This window comes from Sturnus vulgaris, chromosome 1 (genome assembly GCF_052056855.1).
Source record: "Sturnus vulgaris isolate bStuVul1 chromosome 1, bStuVul1.hap1, whole genome shotgun sequence".
Classification (NCBI taxonomy): domain Eukaryota; kingdom Metazoa; phylum Chordata; class Aves; order Passeriformes; family Sturnidae; genus Sturnus; species Sturnus vulgaris.
Window position 1 is genome coordinate 75,575,922 of NC_142243.1, and position 27,522 is coordinate 75,603,443.

General features: G+C 36.4%; 1 protein-coding gene across 4 annotated transcripts in view; it reads right to left on the minus strand.

Moving 5' to 3' along the window:
- The window catches only part of RELCH (RAB11 binding and LisH domain, coiled-coil and HEAT repeat containing), a 74,961-nt gene that overhangs the window by 42,727 nt on the left and 4,712 nt on the right, over nucleotides 1-27,522 (minus strand). For 3 of the 4 annotated variants that reach the window (XM_014872422.2, XM_088170458.1, XM_088170461.1), the window contains exons 2-8: nucleotides 15,950-16,039; nucleotides 7,332-7,403; nucleotides 7,167-7,222; nucleotides 6,949-7,062; nucleotides 4,768-4,971; nucleotides 4,587-4,678; nucleotides 3,285-3,593 (exon numbers count right to left, since the gene is read on the minus strand). In XM_014872422.2, coding sequence (XP_014727908.2) covers nucleotides 3,285-3,593; nucleotides 4,587-4,678; nucleotides 4,768-4,971; nucleotides 6,949-7,062; nucleotides 7,167-7,222; nucleotides 7,332-7,403; nucleotides 15,950-16,039 — 937 coding nt within the window. The remainder of the gene's footprint in view (nucleotides 1-3,284; nucleotides 3,594-4,586; nucleotides 4,679-4,767; nucleotides 4,972-6,948; nucleotides 7,063-7,166; nucleotides 7,223-7,331; nucleotides 7,404-15,949; nucleotides 16,040-27,522) is intronic. The other variant, XM_088170453.1, reaches the window with a different exon arrangement.

Below are 27,522 nucleotides of genomic sequence, written 5' to 3' on the forward strand. Positions count from 1 at the left end.
GTAAATACACCATGATTCACCCTTTTCTAACTGAAAAAGCCCATTAAGAATCAAAGCTCCTACTTATAATTACTTAAAGTAATCCAAGAGGATATCAATCAATGTACCAGTTGTCCTCTTCTCACTATTTAGAAAATTGTTATAAGAATTTTTATTCATTATTTAAAATAATTTTTTTCTTAACAGTAGGGATTTTCAAGGTATGTTCTAAATTTTAATGAAAGCAGCTTTTTTTAAATTCTATTCAGTTTGGTTTTGTGCAAGGCTCACTTAAAAAAAAGTTACTAAACCACTTAAATGGTAGCTAGTTGTAAAGGACCTCTGTTTCACAATATGGGAGTCCTTATGCTATAAAATATTCTTGACTGACAGATTTACAGGCTCTACTCAAGACTGTAGAGGTTTTTTACACTGGGATAACATGAGCAAGCACTGCAAAGCAGCAGCTTAACATGAATACAGAGGAGAGGCTTTGGCCAGTCATTCGCCCAGGCTGTCCTTCAACTTGGCATTCATTCTACAGAAAATCACGTCCTTTCCCACTTAGAATCCTAATTAAAATCCTACCTAAGGGCAAAATTCCACTCCCACTTTGCACAGAATAAAAAGCAAGTATGACAGTAAGTCACTGAATTTCCCTGTGGGTTAAATAATAGCAAGCTCTGGGCAGCGTGGATCCTGTTACAATTGCTGGCATTACTTGGAGTCCAAAAAGCTCCTCCTTAATGAAGTCTAACAAAATCCTTGATGGCTATGCTGGACAAAACCAATCAAAGACCAAGGCTTCTTGCACACAAGTCAGTGGCAAGTCTCTTCAACAGCCAACAGATGCCAGTAGTGAAGACTTCCAACTATAAGAAATACAATGAATAAAAAGCCCAAGCACTACTATTCTATTCTATATAACTCTAGGACTAAAGAGTCAATTCACTCAAAAAGCCAGGACTGCTATATACAGAAAACACTTTGCATTTGGTGAAAATTACCACACACCTTAAATTAGTTGAATCAATACATGTGGTGCAGTCTATTTAAATCATAGCTAGTGCTTTGCACTGCAGTTTGTTAACTGAGGCATTTTTCCAACGATGGTCATGTCCTCATTTGCCAGCATGCACACACAGCTGCTCTGAGTGCAGTCACACAAAGCAGGCTCACTTCCTCTTCTCTCTTCCCATCTGGGCAAGATTTATGCCAAGAAAACACTCTACAGATACAGTAGTAATGATCTTGCCTTTTAGGATAGAGTCTTAGTTTTTAACCCTTCTTAGTACATTCTGAATAAATTATAGTAATTGTCTTCTACAAATAACCCTGGATTGAAATCAATAAATATCCAGCATTTCCATTGTGCTGCTTTTCTCCTGCAGATCTCAAAACACTTCACAAATAATCTATTTTCTTAGTGAAAAAAAATTACTGCATTATTACTAACCTAGGGCATAAACCAGGAAGAAAATTTAGTACTAGACACTGATCTATAAAACCCTGTATCAAATATGCTTTCCTTTGACCCTTTGCTGACACATTAAGCCCAAAGCAGAGTACAAAAATAGCTACATATTACACATGCATTACTTATTTCTGCAGTGAACTGCATTTGAGGAGGCTTGTGAATTTAACTCAATTCACAGCTTCACTGAACTACTTTTCAAATAAATCTATGTGCAGTTACAGTTAAAACAGCTGTGAGCAGCAGAACAAATGCTGTTCTTCTAGACTGTGCTGCCATAAATTACACTGCAAATACACAGTTCATTCCTCACTCAGTGATTTAATCCTATTTTGATATACACCCTCACTATTCCCAAATTGTCAATCTAATATTCTTGCACTTAAGGCCACCCAGCACGTCACCATTAATGTGAGCAAAAAGAAACTTGCAACAAGCCAAATGAAGGTAGGCAGACAAGTATATAGCAATCCATGCACAACAGCTCTAAGTTTTGATTACCGCATAGTCTAGGTTTTCAGCTAGGATTTGAAAGAAACTTAAACAGAAAAAAATCTGGAAAGCTTTAGCTGAACCACTGACCATTTTCCAGAAAAATCTAGGCTATTCTATTTTTCTGTCAAACACTAGGATAAGCAACTAAGAGAGAAGAAATTTTTTATGAGACTCCAAAGTATTATATTCAGAAATCTCTCCTCCTGTCCAGTTATAAAAGTTAAGATATCACTGAAAAAGTAGCCCTGACCCTAGAAGTTAGTTCAAGAAGTACAGAAAATCCAGAAAAAGCAGGATTGTTAAGGGTTGCAAGAAAAGGTAATGACTAGCAGAGTAAGCAACTCCTTTTTTTGCAGTGTTCCTTCCCCCCACCCCCACTATAAGCTTGCATTTATATTTCCATCTGCACAGAATGTCACACAGATTTCTACTTGGTATTTTCAGATGGAAAGATAATTCTAGAAACGAATTACAGTACCAACACCAGCAAAAGCTTGCTAAGGGAACTGACAAAAGACAAAGCAGGTAGGCTGCCTGCTTCCCTGGGAACAGTAAGATCATAAGGTGAGCTACTTGCATATCTTTGTACAAAGTGGTAACAATTTCAAGTTGTACGTACCCTCATTATGTTTGTGGTCCATGTTACTCCTGATGACCACAGTGGTTTATCTATCACTTAATGAACAAGTCACTTCTCCTCTTCACTATCAAAACACTTGTATAGGTTGAAAGGGCTTTCTCAAGAACACTTACAAGCACAAACTCAGTCTCCAAGTAAAAATACAACATGAATACCCTATTTTAGTTAAAAGAATCATAGCTACGCAGTGAAGACTTGCTCCAAAAAACCTCAAAAGTAACAGTATGCCATTAGACACCTTTCTGATTACAAAGTTAGTAAATGAAAAACAGTACTGCTCTCTAGCAGAGTTACACATATCTACATAGAAATTGCACAAAATTTTCCCAACAACTCTTGAAGCAGAAGGGTATTATGAAATTAAAAGAGAACAGAACTCTCTTGTCTTCCCATTCACTATTCTGATTTTACTTATTTTTTGCCACAACAAACAGGGCTGGTTTTAAAAAAGCAGAAAGTGAAAAGAATTTCTGAAACTTAACACTAAAACTTCCGTTTTATCATATGTATTCCTTCCTAAAGAGATTAGAAACAATATAAAAATATCAGCACTGTACCCTAGAGATATGTTAAGTCTTATTTGCCTTCAAAACAAAAATGATCTACTCATTTGGCAGAATTTCACTATTAGAAAAATATCTATTCATTTTACAAGAATTTTTAATAATAGCATGCAGTTTACAACTTATCACTAACCTATTAGGTTTATCAAAGTGGACTGCAGCTTTAGATGATGGAGCACATGAGGACAGTTTCTCTGTCTCCTTAGAGGGCACAGAAATTAGCATATCATCTTTAGAAGTCCTTGAATCCACTTCAGCTGATAAAGCAAGGCTTGTTTCCTCGATGTTTCCATGTTTATTGTCATTCTCAGAGCTCTTGATATCCAAGTACCGTCCATTGTCCTCTGAGACTGTGAGAGGCACTTGTTTTAAAGAAGGTTGGGGAGCTACACCATAAACCGATGACACAGCAAAGTTTTCATTCTTGAGAATATCTATTTCACTGAAAAAGCAAAATATGAAATACTTTTGTAGTTTTCATTCAAATGCCGTTCAAATCACACCACTGCAGCATAGAAACAAAGACAACATACTGAAGAGCTCAACATCTTCAAGAGGTCCCTCTTCAATTCATGTATGTTTAAGAAATCCTCTAACAGAAGTAACTTTCATCACACAAGCTGTTCAAATAAGCACTTGTTTCATTGAGCACTTTAGTAAATAATTAGTAGCAGAAAAAACGCTGCACTCTGAGTGAGTGAATCAATGAAACAAGTGAGTAACAACAGTTTTATCTCCTTCTGCCAAAATCTGAGCTCTGAGACACAAACTGTCACAAGACAGAACTCTATCTAGGATGCAAACCATAAAATACTACAGTCGTGAATCAATATATACTATCCTATCTGGCTTTGAAATGATAAATATGCAAGTCAATAAAGCCACTTAAAATTTATGCACACGCTACATTAGTACACCTCTTAGGAGGAATGATATCTTATGGCTTACAGAATGGTATGTTTTGACCAAACTTTTAAGTATTTTTTTGCTGTTATTAAAGATATCATCATGTCTACTAGTCTTGCTCTTCAGAAAGAAAAATTGTATTGACTTCAGATGTTAAAACAAGCATCTTTCTGACAGTGTTTGCAAGCTGTACACACTAAGGAGTGACATAAAGCTAACTGAAGAAAAAAAACCTGTGTAAAACAGATCAGAAGTGATTGTTTTCAAAGAAATAAAGAAGTTCTATTGAAAGAACAAAATAGGTTACCAAATTAAACAACAATAGGTAATGACAGGGAAATAGTCAGTTTGAAGTCTCTTCCTTTTTCTAAATCGAATACTACATATTGAAAAGGAAAGATTGTCCTGGGCTGAAGAATTCCCAATCATTTCCTATATCTAAGTTAATGGTTTCATATATGTGTTAGAAAAACATGGAAGAGTTAGCCAACATCTGTCAAGAGTCAAGCAGGATGATAAGTACACATACCTTTCAAGTCTTTGGATTTGCTCCATCAAAGACCATTTCTCACTGTTTAACACACTAATTTGATCTTCTAATTTTTGCACTATTAAACATTGCTAAACACAAGACAGAAACAAAAGAGTTTAGTACAATAAAGTTAAGTAGTGTATCAAACAGCTGTAACATTTCTTCTGTGCAGTCTTACTTCTATCGACTGTTGTGTTGTTTCAAACACAGGGACGGTCCCGAGTATAGGAGTATCAGCCTCTAACTCATCATCCTCTACACCAACTGATGCATCCACCAGATCTCTTGCAGTAACATGATGGTTTCCAAAGTCACGGTAGAGTTGTAACAGGTCAGGAGGTTTTGGAATGTTCAATCCTACATCATCCCAAAGTTCAAAATCCTTCAAAAGAATAAAACAAACTAAAGCATACAATATACTTTCTTTTATTTTCATTTCTCTTCCTCATTTGACCACAGGTGATGCAATAGCAAAATAATCACATAGAGACCACATTGTAGTATATCAGATAGAAGCTAACTCAGCAAGAAACAACACTAGAAGAAGGATCCACTTTGTAAACTGCAGCAGTTTCACCGTAAAGGCAGCTCTAGGTAACATACGAGAGAGAGTACCTTTCAAACCACATAGGTTACTTTTTTTTTGCTAAGACATGAACACTTTTTAGAACAAGAAATAACATCGCTCAAATTCTAGCAGAAGCCAATGCAGTTGATACAAGGCAGAAATACTGCTTTTCTGCAATATTTCTTTTGTTCCTATTTCATTTACAAGCGCAGGAGTAATTTCCCTGAGGCAGACAATTACAGTATCACAGAATCATTTAGGTTGGAAAAGACCTCTGAGATAATTGAATCCAACCTTTGATCATCACCATGTAAACAAGACCAGAGTACTAAGTGCCATGTCCAGTCATTTCTTGAACACCTCCAGGGACAGTGACTCCACCACCTCTCTGGGCAGTCGATTCTGACATTTAACATTTCCATGAAGAAATTCCTCCTGATGGTCAATATAGCTCAAACAGCTCTGTAAAAAACTGATAGTGAGGTGCAAACGATAAAAGGGCCTCCTGTCTCAAACCATCACTCTATGTTCTTCCTTTTCTCATTTACATCTTACCATCCTACTAGTACAAGAATATTCCATGTCTGTATATACAAATAAGTTTGTGCACTGTTATACAGGAATTGTGACAGTCTCTTTAATGATATTAAATTTAAGTATTGGTTAAAACTTTTTTCCTATTGTTCCCAGTCTTCACTATATTTTTTCCATAGTCTAGCCACATACATTTATTTGAAGAAAGATTATTTTCTTGAAGAATTATGTGACTAATGTATAAAAAAAGGTGCCTACTATATATTAATTGCAGTATGCTTATATTTCCCTTTTAGAATTAAGAATTTTGAGGTTTTTTGCTAATTGCCTCACAACACAGAAAATTCTCAGCTGAGAACACAAATAGGATAAACTACTCATCTTTTCTCTTTTGCGGGCTGTATTCTCACAAGTATTTGGATATTAAGCACAAATATTCAGTCAAGGTAGATGATTCAGAAATTCTACTTAACAACATATTTGCTTTACAGATTAGGATATGAAATGTAGGAAAAGTATAAGAGGACCAGTTACAGATAAAACTGGATGAAATTCTGTATTTAATTCTTCTGGTAATATTCCAGTTTTGTGATGAATACATATTGGGTGTTGATGTTACTGGGTGTTTTGTCTACCCAGAAACAATCAGAATGTAATTAGAACCTTCCAAACATTCATCCCAAGATATTCTTCCCATCAAATGTAAGCCAGCAGAGATGTAAAACAGATAATCTTAAGAGAAATGCATCAAAGCATAGCTATGTTGGGGAAGATCTAGGATAACACCTTATTACCAAGATCTTCTTCAATGCTGCACTCAATGCCACAAGTGATTAAATACATTCACACACACGTGACCAGAAGACAATCAATGAGTAAACTGTATATCCTGCACAAGTCAACTGAGTAGGATCTAAGGAAAAGATTATGTTTGAGATCCAGATCCTTGAGTTTAACTGAATGTGTGTCACACCAGAATACAAGGAAATATCTAACTCACAGTATTTCACTTCTTGTTTTGCTTCCTTTAAAAGATGCAAGCACTCTGTTTCCTTCCTACAAATTTTGGGAAACTACTGCTCAAACTGCTGTGTTTTCAAACCATGGTTTATATACGAAAATGCTAACAAACATATTTTAGATTACTCATATATATGAAGCAAACTGCATGCACAGGAAAAATCACTTAAGTTCACTTGAGTTTATGACAAGATCAGAATATAGAAAATGGGTGTGTAACCCACAAGAAAACTTTACCTGATCATGATTTTCATCTGAAAATGTTATTGATGTAAGCTTGTAACTATTCTTCAATAAATATTCATTAACTAGGAAGTTTAGAGCTCTTTTCTCAAGAGGTCTGATTGGCTCCTGGAAAAAAAAAGAAAATATACTAGACTTTGGTTAATCTCCCAACTATGGAAGTGGATTCATACTAAAATCCATGCAAAGTTCATTTATCACCAGCCACCTACCTGAATTTCAGGACTTGATTTATAATTTTTTCGTTCCTGCAAAGGAACTTCATTTTCTGGGGAGGAAAAAAGAAGTAACTAAATTTTACTCTCTCACAGAGGATGAGCTCAGCTACTTCTACATTGTTTAAAGTAGAGACTTAAGAAAAGGTTTATGTACACCACCTGCAGCCTGAGTCAGGTTGGCTCGAAGGGCCTGTATGGTCTCCTTGGCTTTCCGTAGTTCAAACTCCAGGACTGGACAGGGATTTGGATTAAACACACACAGGCATCCAACCAAGGCAAGGGAAACAAAAATAAAATATAAAAAGCAAGGATGGGTGTGAAATAAAAGATACTGTTTGTATTAAACATAAAGCATGCAATCTTTATGGAACTTATGAACACATGCAGCAGAGTTGGTCTGAAAGCAAACTGGTGAACATTTTCCATAGTTTCACTGGCCTTAGGTTAGCTAAATGAAAATTTCAAGCTGTCTGACAAGGACTCGCTGTAAGATTTTGGGAAAATATTTGGGAGCTGATGCTGTCAAATGCTTTGTTTTTTGGGGGGCAAGAGGAGTATGTGGGCAATAAGAACACAGATCTAAAAGAAGCAAATATGCCATGGCAGCAGAGGAAGCTGTCTCCATGTAGCAAAGCTTAAACCTTGAAGTCAATGTACAGTCCCATTGGAACCACAGACTTTTTTTGGAAAATAAAATCATACAGCAAAACTTTACCAGTTTAAATGGGAGATCTTGAAATGTACTTTATCTTACTAAAAAGAATAATGGAATTTTAAATTTCTATTTAAAAATAGTGGAGCTTTAGAAATGTCCTACAATCAATTAGGATTTTTAATTCAGTTCACTGAACTCAAACGAAGAGCACAAGACCAAAAACACCTAAAAAATGCAGCTCTTCCGCAATACTTATAAAAAACCTTGAAAAAAAAAAATCTTTGCACCACTTTCTTGAAAGTTTACATCAATTTTCAAAGACCTAGAGTCAGTTTTAAATTCAAAAATACTTAATTCTAGCTATTCACTCTCTCTTACTTCACCTTTCCATTCTCTAGTCGCTGTTATTTGTTTCTCATGTTTCAGTGTTTCCTCCAAAAAGGGCCAGTGGTGATTTGCGTGCACTGGCATTTCATGTGTTTTGATGCTGTGGTCATATGTATATGGTGGCTTCAAATTTTAACCTCCTGGATCTTTGCAAAACATATAGCAAATGTTCTTTAATAGCCACTTCCAGGCAGAACGTCTAAGGAAACCTATTTAAGAGATTACCAGATAAACACATGCATTTCACTACTTCTCAAATTAATCTAATCACACTGAAATATACAGTTACCAGAAGGAAAGTCCCTGAACTAGGAGAGATGAGCACAGAATACCTACCACGCTCAAGTGTTAGATGACCTATTTAGAATAGTTTCATACTTTATTCCATACAAAGCTAAAAATGTTATAGCCACTTGTAACAGGAAAGTTTCAATGAGATCTTTAATCACTGCCTGGAAATAATTTAACACAGCATTTTGAAATATTTACACAGAACACAATGCACAGCAAAAATACTGCATTGGCCCTTGTGGGTAAAAAATTTTACTAAAGGCTGCTAATAAAATATGTTCCTCTTTTGAGCATCTGTTAATAAGACTCTTGCTAATTAGCACTCATGGAAAAAAGATTCACTCAGTTTGCAGTTCTGCATAAAAACTGAAGGAGTTACTACAGTACACCACATTTGCTACATGAAAGTAATTGTTTGATGCACAGAATTTTACTGCAGCAATACAAAAGCGCAACTGAGGATACAATGAATAAAATATGTAAAATCTCTCTAGTATTCAGCAATGCTGATCTGCAAATACTTCTGTGCAACAAAGTTAGAAAACGCTCTCACGGTAAAGTAAGTACCTAATTTTAGCACTTCCTTGCATTTGAGTTAACATGCTAATTTGTAACTTTTTGAAAATTTTAACGAACTCAAATTAAACAATTTTTCTTATGGAAATAACTAGGTGTTAACATTTTACTCTTGTAAAATATTTTCAAAGACCAGAACAGTTGCAGATCAGGAGTGCCCTGCACTAGAATGATATAAATAATAAAAAAAAGTTAGAAAAACAATGCAAACTATAAAAACTCAGGAATCCGATTAAGGAAAATAGGATTAAGACATGTCTAAAGGCGTAGAAAGCCAAATAATTCATGTCAGACAAACCCATGTCAGACGGCAAGAATTGAATTTTAGTGAATTGTGATGATGCTGAAAATTCTTATAAAAGTCATTAGGACTTTACCCATTCGACCTTAAAAGTAGATTACTCTGCTGCATGTTTCTGTTACATAGTAGAAGATTCTAGACATAGTATATTTGATAAGCTGTCACTTGGTAGCATGTCACAACAGCCACATAATTCTACCACAACACAGCATTGTTACAGTTGTACCTCATCTAATCTTACCAATGGCACCGTGATTACTGCCATCATACAAACCTTGCTTTCAAGTCAGTCACAAATGTAGCTTTTATTTGAAGAAGTTTATAGGTGTTTATGCAATCATACAGGTAAACAGCTGTAACATTAACTTCAGTCAAATGTTAAACTGTGATTAAAACCTCTAACTTATACTGAAATGTGATCTTCTGTCAAAACATGTAATGATTAATTCAACATGTCTGCCAATGAAATCAACACTAGTTATCCCCATTTGTTGATTCTATAACATTCTCTTAAATACAAAGGCAAACTTTTAACCCCTTTATTTGTAAATGGTTCATTACCATTATGAACTATTGACTTCAGATATAAATGACCTGATGCCTCTCCTCCTCTCCTGTTACAAAGCTGAAGCTACACCTTCAGAAGCACTGACAAAGCCAAGCTAAAGTTTAACTTCATGCTTGACCGGGCTGGTAACATGTAGAACTCCCAGTACTTGGTAAAGGAACTGACACTCCTTAAGAATAATGCACAAAAGTTTTGCTGCAGACAGCCAAAGAAAGGAAGGAATCAGATACTACTCTACACCAGGAAAACAAAGAACAGAAATTTAGAGCCTTGAGGTTGGGTAATCTTCCTACAAGGAAAGGACATTTCTGAACAATTTAGTTTGCTTTAGAGGAAGAAACCATCCAAATTTCAGTGGCTCTTCTGCTTTTTCTTAATTAAAAATTTCTAATCACTACAACTACCATCCCGAAAAAATTACAACCCCTGACTTAAAATGGGTGAATCGTTCAAGCAAGCAATGATGCATTGGAGCAAGGTTTTCAGATCAGCCATTTTTAAATGTTTCAGTTTTCAGGCAGCTAATCTAATACACCTTAAAAGAGAATTGCGAATCATGAATGAGTAGCTTGTCTGCTGAGCTTTGAAATTTCAAAATTAAACTTTCTCAAGGGTCTTATTCTATGGACACACATTTGTTAATGACTTCATAAAGTTACTGGATCGCAGATTGAGAAGTTATCTATAAAGAACCACCTGCAATTTGGGATTGAACTAGTTGAGATCTACATGAACAGCATTCCTGTTGAGCCAAGGCCAAAACAATTGAGAAAATAAACAGTACTTCTAAAATCATCCAGCACTTGTGTTGTATAAGCAGTAGTATTTCCAATTATATTAGAATTTTATATTCTATGTTTAGAATACCTTGTCAGAATTTTGCATACTTCACTATGAAGTACTCAGTATTTCAGATAATGGTAGAAAGGTGGTTTTATGTTATGAAGCGACTATATGGCATTTGGACATGTTCTTTTAAAAGCAGTTCTACTCTGAGATATCAAGGGCCCCTGTGCTTACCCAGCTTTCCACACTTTAATACCATTACAAGTTGTTCCATAACTGCCATTTTGAGTCCTTCCTCCTTGCCAAGTAAATGTAGAACTCTAAATGTCCTAAATCATGCCCTCTAAAACATGTATGACATCCCATTACATTTGATGAATCTGTACATACATTTTGAATCAATCAGAAGAAATTTAAATTCTCTGACAACAGCTAGCTATGAAGCCACTGTCCCAAAGACATTTCAGGACCTGAGATTTCCCAACTCCCACTTTCCTGATGGAAGTATTAAGAAAAAAAGCAGCCTTGAAATATGAAACACTTCACAAACAAATACAAACACAAATAGCCTTGAATCAGAAAGCTGTACTTCAGCACAAGAGATGACTACCACACTACAAAAATTAAGACCAGCAGGAGGGCTCAAGGAGAAAGTTGTAATTCTAAGAGTGGGAAGCCAACCCTTGACTCAGGAGCCTCATTAATGCTTTGAAGTTAATGAGACAGGACCACCTACAGAGAAGACCTGAACTTCAGCAGACTTGTCTTCAAGTTCAACCCCTAGAGACCTTCAACCTGGAAGGAAATTTAAGAGGCTTTACAACTCCTTCACAGGGCTTAAGATAGGCAGTGGGAAGACAAAAACCAGATCTGCTTTCAGGATGAATGAAGTGCACACACAATGTTAGCAAGTGAATGTCGTACTACAGATGCCTACTGTGTTCCATGTTTTAATTCTTGTTTGTTTTTTTTAAAGATTTTCCTCTGATTTTGGTATGCACAATTTAATAGTGCTTACTAAAAAACACAAAAAAGGGCTCTGTAAAAAGCAGAAACTGTGAATCTAAGTCTAGATAAATGAAATTCTCAAAAATAAACAAGTGGTTTTTTAACAGGTCTCTTCCTTGCAAATCTTATTCTGCTCATCAGAGACACATAACCTAGCTAGAAGTCAATGCAAATACAGGGAAATCTAAGAACACATATGATTGAAACGGAGTTTGATTACAAGAATCATCTTTGAAAACACAGCTTGTGTTTTTAAAATTATTAGATTCTCAGAATAGTTGATACCAACGGCAGGTTAGCAACAATAAATATTTTGAATTATGCGAAGTAGAGGGTTTAGACCATGGCAAATTTAAGATGTGGCAGAAGACTCAGTTCCTTAGACTGAATGTCAGGCAACTAATTTAAATCAAATCCTGTGGGTATTCAAGTTAGGTGTACCCTTATTACACAGGAAGGAAACAGGTTTCCCATTCCCTAGCTGCTTCATGGAAAAAATTATGAGTATTTGGAGGAGGTTTGCTACCCCTAACAAATCCTTCAATACTGAGGTTATCCTAGCAGCAATTATTCCAAGCACTGAATATATGACTTTGGATTCAAAACTTAGCAGTCTTAGAGAACAAGTTGTTTCCATCTAGTAAATTGCAAGCTGGAAGGATGCATTTTTGGTTTTTTCATCTCTTAGTGGATTACAAATGTATTACCCAAATTGTTACATAACTCTCACTTTCATTAAGATCAGGTAGACAAAGAAGAAAATCTCTATCTTCTAAATTGCAGTTAGTTTTGTCATACTTATCCACATCCTGACTGGCTCCTGTGACTTGCATCTTTTCAGTCAAGCTGATGCTAATATTAAGAAGGACTCACTTATCTTCCTTCTATCAGATTTCCCAAGTGAGAAGCTCACAGCAGCTCTTCAAAACATGTGTGCTTCTAGGCCAAATTTTGATTCTAATGCCAAATGGAATGAAGTGGGCTAACAGTTTTTAAATACTAAAATCAATTTCAAACAAAAGTTGATACAATTATTTCCAGGAATTTCTGGACTGTTAAAACAAAAAAATATGGCAGCTAAGCCTACCACTACTCATAATGGGCAAATGGAATATGGTGGCTTTGGATGATGATATACACACACATTTTTTGATTTGGGGCTTTATAACATTGCCAAGATAGGAAAGTATTTCTAAAGTGGGTATGCTATAACTTCAGTTTTAAAGTCCTTCTGACTTAAAACCAGTTTCATTTAGTGACTGATGTGCATTTATTTCCTATGTTTTATTTGGTATGATAGGGAACCGATATGGAAATCACACGTTCTGTTCAAACAGTAAAAAACAAAGACAGCAGCATGAGAAAGGCATTTACAAAGAGAAACTATTAAAACCACATCTTCAGAACTATGAAAAGAAAAATACGACTATTAGATCATGGCCTAAAGCTTTCACAATAGATTACAATTTTAATCTCCTAAGCATGAAAGCTTTTAACTGAAAAGAAAGAATTTTAGAAGAAATAAGCAAGATGGACTTCCAGTTAGGTTTAAAAGTGCATTTGCAGCTAAGAACAACTTCAAAAGCAGAACTTGTAAGCCAGAATTTATTTAAAGAAGGAATTGGATTTGCAAAGGTTTTGAAACCTCTGTTGATAGTATTTTTTAGTGTGCAAAATAAATACTCATCAGTTTTTGAAACTGCTTGGGAAGATGGCTTTAAACAGGATTGAGGCAAAATATGTTAAGCAATTATGCCTGAACCAGAATTTTAAGTAGAAACAAAATATTTTTGAAAACTTCCAGTCTTTAAAAACATCCAGAAATAATATTCAGTCTTAATTCGTTCAAGTTCTTATGTTAACTTTAAAGAACTCTTTGAAAAACACCTCTAAAGGAACACACAGCTGTAAATACCCTGACATACGATTTCCTCATTAATTATATATGACAGCAGTCAATCACTATAATTATCAAAAATATTGATCAATTTTAATATTTACTTAAACTTAATACTTAATTTTAGGCTATATTAATTTCATACTGAAAGTACTCAATACTTTGTTATTAATGTTTTGTCAGAAGATTACAGGTTCTACTGGATGTCAATTCTGACTGGTCTATATTTTCTATAAGCGTCTCTAACCTAATTCTAAGGACAGCTCCAAGCAAAAATCAAACTAGCTCTCTCAGTAACACTATTGCCAAGAAATACTGATGAGAATCAGGAAAAATCGATTAAGATAATGAAAAGAAATAAAATATTGGGATTTTGCTTGTCTCTTCCTTAAATTCCAGGACACAATTCACAAATGCTTGGGCTTCTTAAACACAATTTGTTTAGAAGATTAGTTTTCTATTTACAACTATTGCCTCCTTGAAAAGGACTATATACTGAAAAAGAGTAGCTAGATAGTAATAAGAATCCAGAAGTTTCCATACAAATTGAAGAACAGTAAGTTCCTATAGTTCTAGACCAGAACATCAAAATACCTGGACTTGCTTTGTGTTTTTTAACTCAGCAACACTGGCCGGGTAAGAAAAATGAGATTTTCCCACCATTTCAGACTGGTTCAGAGATGAAATTTCAGAATGAAGATGCTCTACAGAACTATGTTCCATCAGCCTTTCCGTTGCTTGGTGGTTCAGAGTAGAGACAGTAGGATGGAAAAGAGACATGGCAGCTTGCATCACTTCAGGTTACATAAAGCTTAACCATGTGAGCAGAAGTCACAGCATGGACACCTTCCATGAGCTCAGGATATTGAACAGCAGTAACTGACAAGAAGTAAACAGAGTTCTGTAGCCATTCCTAGAGAGCTTTTATGGGTTTCTCTGTGGAAGCTGTGAATAACTTATACATGAACTTGGAAAAAACATGGCCAGAGAAACATGGCTCACATGCAAAAGTGGTTACGAAAACAGTATTAAATGTAAGAGAAGGTTCTGCCTTTGGGGATGTAATAGATTCTGAAATTAAAAGTGCCAAAGGCTCAGAAGAAAAGGCAAAAAAAGACACTTCTTACCAACCTAACCAATTGTCTTGGGGTGACTGTATGATGCCTGTATCCCCAAATCATCTGTTCTGTTGGTGCTGAATATTAAATTCTGCAACTTTAAGACTGGTTCCAGGAGTGAAGTGGGGGAAGAAGAAGTGCAGAGTTTGTTATCAGAGACTGCACGGGCTCCCCCGCATTCCTGCTCACAGACTGTGTTGTCTGCGGTGGACAGCGAGGGAGAGCTCTCCTTTGCTCTGGGTTAGTTTTCTGGCTAGCTGAGGCAGAGAAGCCCCCTGGATTGTTTTGTTTTTTTTCCTTTTTCTGTTTTCCTGGAACTGTTTGAACCTGCTGTGGACTGAAAACCCAGAGGAGCACCGGGAGCTCACACCTGTGGCCCACCAGGCCTGGCCTGGGCATTCCCCAGCACAGGAGGGACTGAGAGCAGCCTGAGTGAGCCGGGCAGCCACGGAAAGAACTCTTCTAAATCTGCCATCTCCTCGGAACGGCGACAGGTTTTGCTGTTTGATATTGTTCATTGTTGTGCTGGGAAGTGTGTTGCCTGTTGAATAAACAGTTTTCTTGTTTTTTTTCCACTTCTCTCCAATTTTGTTTCCTTTTTTCCAGAGGTTTCCTCCCAAATTTGTCCTAAACCAGGACACCAATCTTACACAATCAAAGAATCAAATAGAGAGAAAAGCACTACAATTAAGATTTGTAGCAAAGAAGACTTTGGAATTGAGTAAAACCCAAATTTGCTCTGGGTTTGGAAGTGCTTATTTGGTCTCGATGAAAGCTGTATTTAAGAGATGACTTGCAATAGATCTTTACCTCAGAAAGCTCTCTCCCATGCAGCAGCCACAGACCCTATGTAGAATAATTTAGTGTACGTTTCAGCTTAACACGAGTAGTCAATAGTAAGCAATATCAGGATGCAGTTATATTGTCAAAGGCTGGGCACAATTTTCAAGTATACTGCATGTTTCTACACTGGTGGCATCTGGTATCACACAGAAGTACACCTGCATGAATATATAGAGTAATTATAGTAGAAGTGTCTAATGCATGATGCTATCAAGCAACTAGTTAAATCACCTCAGTGAAATCTTGTAATCTTCAGAAATGTTCATTAAAATATACTTAAGCTAGAAATAACAAGTTAAACAGTAAAATTAACATTGTGTGATTTCTAAAACATACAGAACACTTACCTGCTACTCTTTCATCCGTTTCTCTATTGCCATCATCAGAGTATCTTGCAAAATCTAAAGAATCAAGAGTACTGATGCTTCCAGCACGATCTTAAGGGGTAGGAAAAAAAAAAAGAAGATATCAGAAAGAATCCTGAATAGCTGCCTGTTTTTATCGAGAAAGTCACAGAAAAAGTCAAAACAGCATCTCATTTCAGAAACTATAAATTGGAGGCTACATGTTCTGCAAGACTCAAGTTTTACTGCATTTTCTGAAGGTCTGTAAATAAAGACTACATCAGTAAACTTGAACCAAAAATGCAGCACTACAGCAAGTTCACTGGACAGACTGTAAGAGATTTTTGCTGCCCCCAAAAGGTGGCATTTCTAGTCTGTCCACAGCAGATAAGGAGCAGTGCACTTCCCTTTTTCCACAAGGACCAGAGATTTTGGCTTAGACACACAGGTGAGGATGTAAAAGGAAGCAAACGGTTGTGTGATATGTTTCAAGCAGCTCCCATTTAACAGAAACCTGTATCTGCCTCAAATACTCTACTTCCTTTTTCCATTCTTAGTATTTTAAGGCATGTCAACGTGACCAAATACTTTTTTACATATCTCCTGATCTAGTTTTGACTTCAGTACATATCCATTTAATGAACGTTTTTTAAGGAACGCTGTATCCAACAAAAGCATAGTTCATGCTATTGCAGGTACAATATTCACACTCTACAATTAAATCCTTAATTTAAAAAAGAAAAAAAAATCAAGAAATTCAGTAACCACCATAAGGTTTGGATCTAATCTTTACATTTTTCATTTCATGGGAACAGCAAAGAAAAAAACCATCAACCAAAATGCAATTCTGGTAAGTCTGAAGCACATATTCACCTTTTTATTATAGAAACGCACAAATTACTTGGTAACAGAACTAAAAATAAATTGAACAGGTTCACAGCACAATTGAACATGCAAAAATTACATTAAGTACCTTAGTATCTTTGCTCTCCTTTTGAAATTAATTTCTATGTAGCACTTCAGAATTAATTTTAATTACATTAGAACTGTTGTCACATTAACAAAGAACAAACTCCACAGAGCTGCCAAAAAAACTCTTATCTGTCAGTGGAAATAGAAGCAATTTCATCACTTGTCAGTCAAACTCTGTCATGACTGACATCTTTAAGCATTTAACCTTTCCTCCCATTTTGCATTATGTAAAAAAAAGAAAAACAAAACCAAAAAGAAAATTCTATTAATGACTTTCTTTGTATATTTACGTCTAAGTTGTACTGTAAGGTCATGTGACATTCTCTCTACGTATTGAGAGAATATTGCAATTGCAGACCAGCATTGCACTCAAATAAGAACACCTGAATTAAGACTGATAAAAGCATTTCCACTTCAAAGGTACAGAGAAACTAAAGTTACCAAGTCCAGCTGAGTTCCACAGCATCAAGACTTCATCATAAGCTTGAAAACCTTAACTTGTCTGCCCCATGGACATAAAGTATATGACAGTATACAGTTTATATCTACCAAAGGGTTTTTTCCTGTTACAATACTTTCTTATCCAAACAATGGAACAGGCTGTTGCTCCTCAGTGAGTCTCTACTCAAGTCGCTGGTTTTAAACCTCATTGCTCATATGCAGGTTCCAATCTTAAACGCTGCAATTTTTTCAGACGTTAGTCAGATTTAGTAATTCTCTGTAGGCTGTTCTATATAGCTTAGCAACACAGTACAAACTCTTCTTTTTACAGCATCTTTGGAAAACAGACTATTGTGAAAATAAACATGTGGGAATCGCATTTGAGGAGATTAAGTTCAAAGTAAACATGAACTCATGCACAGTATGAGTCTTTAGAATTGACTTTTCAAAACACCCAGCACCTTGATGAGTAAATATTGCTCCAACTTATTTCATTGGGAGCTACATGGCCATTTTTTGAAATAAAATTCAAGGCAACATTCAAATGGAGATCTCAATGAAAAGCTAATGTTGAAGAGAAGTAACCAAATCTCACATACAGCATTGCTAGTGTAAATGCAAAAACAAAACTCTTCCCTCCTGCAGTCTTGCCATGTTCACAGATCCATTTTCTAATTGATCTGTGAACAGAAGCAAAGTAACATCAGAGGAAAAATGCTCAAATTTTCAACTTAAGTCAACTTCACCATAAGCAACACAACCTTTTCTTCACATGACTAGTGGCGCATTTCAGAGGCCAAGGTTCTCCCTTGAAAACTGATAAAACAAATCCAGGCATAAAACACAAACTTATTTGCCAAAGCCAAAAACTTCTTGAAAAAAACCCAAACCACCAAAACTCAGATGCCTATAAAAAAATCAGGGGATAATCACAATCTTTGTAGGACTTAGACAACAGAAGCTGTTTAAGATGATACCAGTGGCTGCGAATCCAACAACTTACAGTATCAATCAGTTCTACAACTTCAATGGTCCTAACCGGAACAAGCAACAACACCAAGAGGTTTATGATTTCAACACCCAGAAACTGCCTTAAGCACCACCCCTGCATGCACAGCAGCAATTTACAAGCTGAAACTTGTACATTCAGCATTCAACATTTATCATTACAGCACTCATAATAAAAGCAAACCTCTGACTTCCTTTTCACACTGGCCAACACAGTGAAGATGCACAAACAGCTAGATTCAGATTAATGAAACCAATGAAGACCTGCTAAGGAACACCAGCCTCATGGCCTGTTTCCTGCCACTATTATTTCACTCTGCCAGTAATGCTGATCTTCCTTCCCATTACAAAAGTCCATGCCCATCAGCACACCCCCTAACCCAAGATTATCAGTAGTCAGGGCACACAGGCACTGCTGAACAGTGCCCACAGTGAAGAGCAGCAGCCTGTGCCATGGCCTCACCTGCCTAAAATGTCACCGTGGGGAATTGTGTCTGTGGCCTTGCTACTGCCACTGTCTCTGTAGGCAGTCATCAGCAGAGGTTTAACTCCTAACACTAATGCCACTGTCTAGAAAATCATGGAATAATATTTTATAATCCCGTATTTTCCACTTCCATAAAGGATGTACCTGCTCTGCAAAGGATCAGGAGGGTGTAAAAGGCACCTCCCTGCTGGCTGCACAACACCCTCATTTGTTAGGAAAATGGGCAGGGCTGTTTGAAGGAAAGGAATCAAAGGGAAGGGCTGTGCTCAGTCACACAGCTCACCTGAGGAATGTGAAATATCATCATTTGTCTGAAGTACAAATAGTTGTACCCCAGGACACTGAGTGGATGCATTTCAACTACAGCATTCAGAAAAGAGAACTATTTTTTGAACTGAAAGGGGAAAATTAAAAAAAATAAGAAGAAAACATACAGTCAATTTTTAAAATAAAAATTTCAGTCTCAAGTGATTTGGCAAAGAGTATCAAAGCAACTTCTTGTGGAGAAACCACTGAAAAGGAGAAGTACATTTTGGCTGAAATCTGCTTCTTTCCCAGAAAGAAACCTAATCTGCCACAGCAGCGGGAATGCATTTTGTTGTCTTGGTATGTGCATTCTTATCAACAATCTTCTGTGCATGGATATTAGCTTCTTTCTCTGAATTAAAACACTTTATAATTAGCAATTCCTATTTGCTAAAAGCTTTCCTATGAATACTGGCAAAATAATTGCTTTCAGCTTCATATTTCAGAAACGGTAAAAGCAAAGTAACAAGAACAATTTTGACAAGCAGGTATAAACAACTGCAGAACAGGGATCACCTCAATATGGAACAAGAAAGTGCCACAGTGCATCGAGAAGCAGTGAAATAGGCTTAGGGTTTTCATAATTCATACTAGAGAAATGCCAGGAGACATATTGGGATAAAAAAGGAGAGCCTTGTGCACAATTCTTGTCTCTTACCTTTACCACTGGAAAAGGACGAGGAAAATCAGAATGCCAAGATTCATATATTCAAAGATGATAAGATTTTTAATCCATTTGTTAAAAAAGGCAATGCATTTAATTTAATTTGTGAAGTTAAAAATCAGGTTCAACATCACATTTTGCTTATTAACTTATAAAAATATTGCTTCATTCCAGAGGAAAGGCATTTTAATTCTTTACTTATTCCCAGAACTGGAACCAGATAACATGGAGATTTCTGCTGACAGCTTCTGTTCCCATGGCATATATTCAGCTTTCCCTAAAAGTTGAGCATAACTACCAAAGTAGGAAAATGTAAGGAAACCTCAAAGTGATATATCCTCCTCCACTAACATACATAATATGAAAAAGGTTATGTTTCATTCACTCTGATGATAAAAAGAGATTATTTTTACCAATTTACCTAAAGGACACCAAGAAGGGTCATATTAACCATATTTGCATGTTAGCCATATTGTCACAGTACGTGCATTGAGCAGAAATAAATGGCAGTCCTCTACAAAATCTCATTAAATTATCTTTACATGTGCATGACACTGTAAATCAGCTAAAAGCATAGACAAATTAAGTGGCATTACTTATTGATAGGAAGGCTCAAGAAAAAATATTTTAAAATTTAATATTTTAGAAGCTATTTGAATTTACTTTGCAAACATCCAAATTGATTTTTAAAATTACTAGTTGATAAAGCAGCCCAGTTGTCACATTTTCTCTAATATCACAGGAAATCATATCATCATGTACTAACAATTAATCAAATAGAACATATGAAGACCCAGAAATCCACAATTTTTCCTTGAAATTCAAATAGAAGAAACAATACTATGCTTGTACATGACAGATTCACTTTGTTAACTAAATGTTCACTTGTACTGAAAAATATCTGCAATCCTGAAACCAGACAATTGGCATATTTTAAACTGCTGAGTGAAATTGCTGGCTAACCACATTTTACACTGATTGGAGAAATAACTGGCTACTGGAAGTCGGGTTTTGATTAGCATACAAATGGAACTACAAGTGAATCCTTCTCAGCCAGGATCAGAGCAGCTTCCCAACGGATTTTGCACATACTAGGACAATACAATTCCCAGCTTAAGCCAGGCTTTGCATGAATTATATGGAGGATGAAACAGCTGTAGGCAGATAGCTCATACATATCACAGGGAGATACAACCTTTTCAGGTTTTTTTGAGATAGTAAAGGGCTGGATATCTTGTAACCACAATGCTATTTCAGGGCCATCAGGTGGACTCCAACATCCACCCTCACACATCACTATTTGGAGAAGAAAAAACAAACACGCCTTTGCATTGAAAAAAAAACAAAACCAAGGAAAAGAACACTCTTTGAATACATTCTACCCAGTTGCTTAATACAATCGTATCTGTCATTTACTGTAGTATTATCAAACAGGAACACACAACATACCACAGGCTTGAAAAAAACTGTTAAGAACATTGTTCATGCTATGGGATACTACATAGATTTATGGCAAGAACTCTGAATATTCATCCAAGCACAGCCCTGCTTCCAGAAGCACGCAATTTTTATTTCATTTTGTCTTTATTTTTTTCTTTTACTTTAGACAAAGTTAAAATGTTTTAACGTTAGTGTTAGAATTATCCTACAAGCAACTTAATCCACCAGTAGTAATTTTGATGATAATAATACACTCTCTTCACTAAATTAAATTTTCACTACATAGGATTTCACTAGGGACAAACATTAAACAAGGCCTGCCAGTTCAGTATCAGGTACAACCCTACTTAGAAGCCATTTCAGGTTAATGCCTTCTAGCTTATCCTGAATAAAACCAGACGCACAAAGTTACATAAATGAATGACTGAGGCCATCAAAAATTATTCCTTAGCATCACCATCTTGATGGATACTTCTAGGTAAGAAAAAACCCAATATGAATTGTATTCACAATTCTCTGCAACAATAGAAATAAGTTGCACTTCATTCTTGAACTGGGCACTGAAAATCTGTTTTGTAGAACAAAGTTATTAAAATAGGGAATTGCTAACGTTTGATTTTATTATGAATTAAAAAATCAAAACAAGATAATTTGACCAACAAATATGCTACACCTTAACACACAGCAGTAAATTAGACTCCAAAAGTTATGATCTATCATACAAAGAAAGTTATTGGGGACTATAAATGTCAGAAAAGCATGCAATTACAGTTGTATGTGGGAAAAACCCCAATTTACTCTGATACACTCTTTCAGATCTCTAAAAAGTGAGAAGCCCCCCACTGCAATGCTTTTTGACCAATAAACTATGGATTATTACTAAGACAAAATTTAAAATAGCCATATTATTCCATATAACTTTAGAAAACACACACAAGTTTTTCCTGACGAGCTGTGCTATTTCTATGAGTTAAGCTGTCCCGCCTCCCAATATACACATAAACTCCTTCTTGCATGGAGGAACTTCTGATGGAAAATTTTCCATCTAAAAAAAAATTATGCATAAAGAGACCAAAGCTGAAACTTTAAGGTGTCTGCAAATCAAAGGTCTGAAAAAAATTCATAGACATCTGCAAAGACAATAGTACCGATATTTTATAGGGTATAGCTTATCTTTACTTTGAGGACACTCAACCTAATTTTTATATGCAAAGATACAGGTAAATTAGCAAGTACTCTTAACAGATCCCATCTGAGAAGCTTCTATGAAAATTACTCAGGTCTGACACTTTTTTACTTTCTTCTCTGTGCTACAGATATAATAAGAAAACTATTGAAATTCAGACCTTTCTGCAATTCAGGAAATGCAGATGTATAAATACACATTTTAGGAATATTTCTGCTGGCAGTAAAAAAGTCTGCAAGTGAGGTGTTTTACCTACCTTAAACATTCCAGACTTAGAGTAAACTATCCAGTAGGGTCATGCAGCTGATGGCCTGCTCTTTTCTAGAGCTACTAATCTGAAAAAGCATATCCTTGAATAATTTGTATTTTCAGCTATCCTGCACAATATCACAGAAGCAAAATAGCAGAAGCCAGGAAAACAGGAGATGAAGGTTAATTGGGAAAAATAATAAATTTCGTCTTGTATTTCTTTGTTCATGCTTAAGCCCCATATTAGTACTGAACCACACACATGCATATGTGAATAAACCAAAATGTGAGAGAGAGAGACAGCATGTGTGATAGAAGATGTGGGATAATGTGAAAATCTGCAGAGTTTTAATGAAGTCCTTTCTACATTAAATCAAACAATTAGACATCATTAACTCTTTAATAAGTGATCATCAGTTCAGTTTCTATTTGTGACTACCTTATATAGCAACTGAAATAGATATGTTGTACAATACATAAGAATAAATTAATTAAACTATTTCATTTCCCATAAATAAAACTGCAAATTTATTTTAACCGTACCACATTTCATAAGACATCTCCGGAGCAATATGACTTTGACCAGTTTTATAAGTCTGCCGCATATAAAATTTCTGCTGTGTTTCAACTTGTTCCAAGCTTACTGACGCTGGGTCTTTCAGCAACGCAAACTTGCTCCATTGCAGCAGTCATGTGATCTAGTGTACAACCTTTACAGTGGAGACAGATTTATATAACAATTTTTTAAACCATCTTGAACTACTAGAGTAAATTTTACCAGATCAACACATTCCACATTGCTATGGTAACTCAGGGATGGAACAAAAAGCTTTACATTAATTCATTGCATCATGCACTAAACTGTAAGCACCTGATCTACCAACCTTGCCTCGCAACTCAAATGCCTCTTTTGCCCTCTCCCAGATGTTCCTAACCAATGAGACCTGCAGAATTTTCCAAGTTGGTATGTTCTGAAAAGAAGACTTCAGACCCTCATCAAATGAAAAAAAACTTAGTTAAGTAAAGCTGCTAGAATAAAACTAACTTCCAAGCTGTCAGAACAATCTACTTGCCAATTACCTAGAACACACATTCAGTACTAGTCCATGATGGGCAATCCAAACCAGATTGAAATCAGAGGATCAATACACTTACCTACTTCAGATTAATAGCAAGTTATAAAAATTCATAAGAAGCATATGAGGGTAAACTCCTAAAGCTGGTTAGAGAAAACTAAACCATGCTTGCTGGCCAAGAACAGAAAAAAAAAATCCAAACCAACCAACAAAATCCCACCAACCAACCACAACAAAAAAACCCAATCATCAGATATGTAAAACAAATGTTTTGCAGATTCATTGAAACACAGAAGTATTACTCTCACTCCCATGACAGGCACACTGCAGGAGCTCATCAGAAAGATGAAATTACATATAGAAAACAGAAAAGATCGTACACCGTAGCACAAAAATAACACGCTCACAGAACTGGGTTATGATACAGATGCACCTGGGCTGATCTCCTGGAGAGCTATACCAAAACAAGGCTGATTTGGAGAGAGGCTTACTGCATACACACTCTCAGGCAGCATCTGAATTAGTTGAGTCTGAAAGAATTAAGCCAGCCATGCACAAAGCCATTTGGATGCTGCTGCAGTGAACACTGAGGTCCAGAGGGGTGTGACCTTAGGAAAAGCATCAAACCCAGCCTGACCCCCTACAGATGTGCAAGGAGTAGCTCAAGATGCGGTGCTCTTGAGCAAGCAGATCTTCCCAAAACAGAACAGCTAAGGGCAAAGCATGGAGGTATACTTCTCCCAGCCTGACCCCAGCTGGCTTTAGCAGAAATCAGAAAGTATCACCAGCATCAAATTAACTCTATATGCTTGATGCTGCAGGACTGTACTGTCTAAAATATATCCATTAACTTGCACCAAAAGGATTTTTCCATTTGTCGCAGTAACCCAGCCTTCTGTTAAAGGCTAACATCAAGCAAGAATGTATCAATTTAGTCCTTAAACGGTCGCCCTTGCTGAAGGACTACTTAAAAGTGTATGGATAATATCCATCTTTAGTCTCAAGCACTGTAGTGCCTCAGTTTTTTCGTATTTAAATCTCGGTAAGCTCTGATTTGCCCGTTTTCTACATTTATCTTAGGACAGTAGTAAATTTTCCAGCTAAAACTTTTGTCCATGTGGTTTCTAGAGAATTAATAAAAATACCAGACCAAGGGAGACCAAAGCATTTCTCCTCTAAGAAAAGGCTGAGAAAGACGAAACTGTTCAACCTGGAGAGAAGGCTCAGGAGAAGTGTCATGATGTGTATAAATAATTGAAGGGAGGACACAAAGAGGACAGAGCCAGGCTCTTCTCAGTGGTGACCTGTGACAGACCACAGACAGTGGGCACAAACTGAAACACAGGAGGTTCCTTTGGAACATCAGGAAACACTTCTACTGTAAGGGTGACCAAGCACTGTCACAGATTATCCAGAGCGGCGAGGGAGTCTCTGTCCCTGGAGACACTTAAAAGACCATCTGGTCATGATCCTGGGAAACCATCTGTAGGTCACAGTAGTTCTGCTTGAGCAGGAGGCTGGACCAGATGATCACCGGAGGTCCCTTCTCATCTCGGCAGTGCTGTGATTCTGAGATTATTTTGCCATGGTTTCTCTTACTCCAAAAGTTTCTTTCAAATGACAAAACAACTCATACCTTTCTCTCTCCCCTAACATCAAATAAGATGAAAAAGCACTTGTTATATAAACATGAAATTCTTATTCTGTGACTTTTCATGTAACAGTATTTCCTTCAATTCAACAACAAAGCAATCAGCTGCATCACTATCATAAGGAGTTATATTGCAGGAAGGGAGGAAGAAAATTGCCTCTACCCTACAGTGCACTAGAAGAAAGAGTTCACTATTTCTCCAAAGTTTTTTCGACTTGGTCTGTCTTTAAAAAAAGTTACAGTTTTTTTAACTATTTGTCCAACACACTAAATATACTTAGTGGCATGTCTCCGGCATTCACATCATAAATAAATATCTAAGGCCTACAGCCTTTACTGAATTACTCAGTGTTTTACCCCGTGCTAGAAGAGATTTCAACTCAGTTTCTCAAGCCTGCAACTTTACAATACACTAGAAAAACAACATCATGAAAACATGGAGTTGTCAGTTTGAACCCAGCAGTATAAGGTTTCAGGACTTACCCTTTCCTTAAAAGAAACTCCTCAAGCTGTATTTTTGAGAGTTCCATAGACATAAGTAACCTAACTCAGTTTTTGTAAAAAAATCTTTATTCAGTTAGGAAGTGTAAGAACATCCTGAAAAAGATTTTTCCCATATTTTCGTTAATTCTGTGTTTACAGAACACAGAAGTCCAATTAGCAGAGATAGTCTGCACACAGATCAGCTTCCAACACAGCTGATACAAATATCTACTTGATAATAACTTGCTTGCAAATACTAGACAAACCTTTTTTATTAGGTAATGAAATGTGTGTAAAAATTTCATCAAACATTCTCTCAGCTGGACAGAGTTTATGAGTCACATCTTCAGTTAAGAAAAAGGTAATTCTCAGAGGGAAAAAAGCTACAGGATATTTGATATAACTTATACAGAATTGAAATTACATATGGATGAATTTAGAAAAGTTGTCAATGGCTGGTTCTGAAATGCAAAGCTCTAGGTCAATATTCTAATTTCCTTCTTTCCACCTACCCCAAAACTCAAAAAACCCTCTTCTTTCCCTAACAGCAAAACCATTAGAAGGATGGCGTGCTGCTTCAGCACAAATTCAGGTTGTTTTGCTGAAGCTTTCAGCCACAGGATGGTTAAACTCACACATAACTGAACTAGCTACAGTGCCTATATAGAGAGGTTCACTTCTGCTTTCCTCAGCATCAAAAAGTAACAGGAACTCTGGCACAGGAACAGAACAGAAGTCAGGACAAAAGCAAAGAATTCCCCATCTCATAGTTCTGAGGATCCTAAAAGACTACAACATGCACTAAGTTATGACAGGGGAAAATACAACGTAGTCATCCTAGTCACTTGCTGGTCGGTGGATAACTCGACATTAACCTCCCTAGTAACAGAGGCTTCTACTCTATTTTCCTTTGTCCATAACTGTCAACTTATGCTGCCTTATCTTGTTACTTCTTCGTGTAGTTACATACTTATGGGGACTAACCTGAACAATCTACCATTACATCCCAAATCAGCTCAACACAGACATCAGCCAAAGCTTAGACTCATCCATCAGAACAGCTTCCAGCAGATCCAGTTTTAGTCATTTGACAAGTCCAACAGCTGTGAAAGCCTTAAGTAGCTTGTAAGCTATGAAGTGCATGTTACTGAAAACCTATCAGAAACACCAGTGTCAGTAAAATGGAGTGGGTTTAAAGCAGTCACGAAAGGAAAGGAAAACCTCTGGCCTCTCTATTAGTAAAGCCAACACCAGAGCACCACCAAGCCTCTCAGGTTTCCTCCAGGCATCACTCTTTTCTGGCAGGTTTGAAGCAAACTCTACTTCCTTTTCTTTCAGCATTATGTCTAAACTTGAACTCTTTCAAATGCTTTCAAAAGTGACAATCATCAGCCTTTCCGATCTGTTGATTACCTATTTATCTACACCTTTCCATCCCATCCTTTCTCAGGGGAGCACATTCCAAATCAGGTAGTAAAACCACTCTTACAAGTTGCCAGTCTATCTCCTGTTGTCTGCAGATACAGCCAACAGGACGAGCAATTTTTGCTTGCTTTCATAAAGTAACAAGCCAAAAACTTGCACTGACAACACCAAAACACCTAACAAGTAGT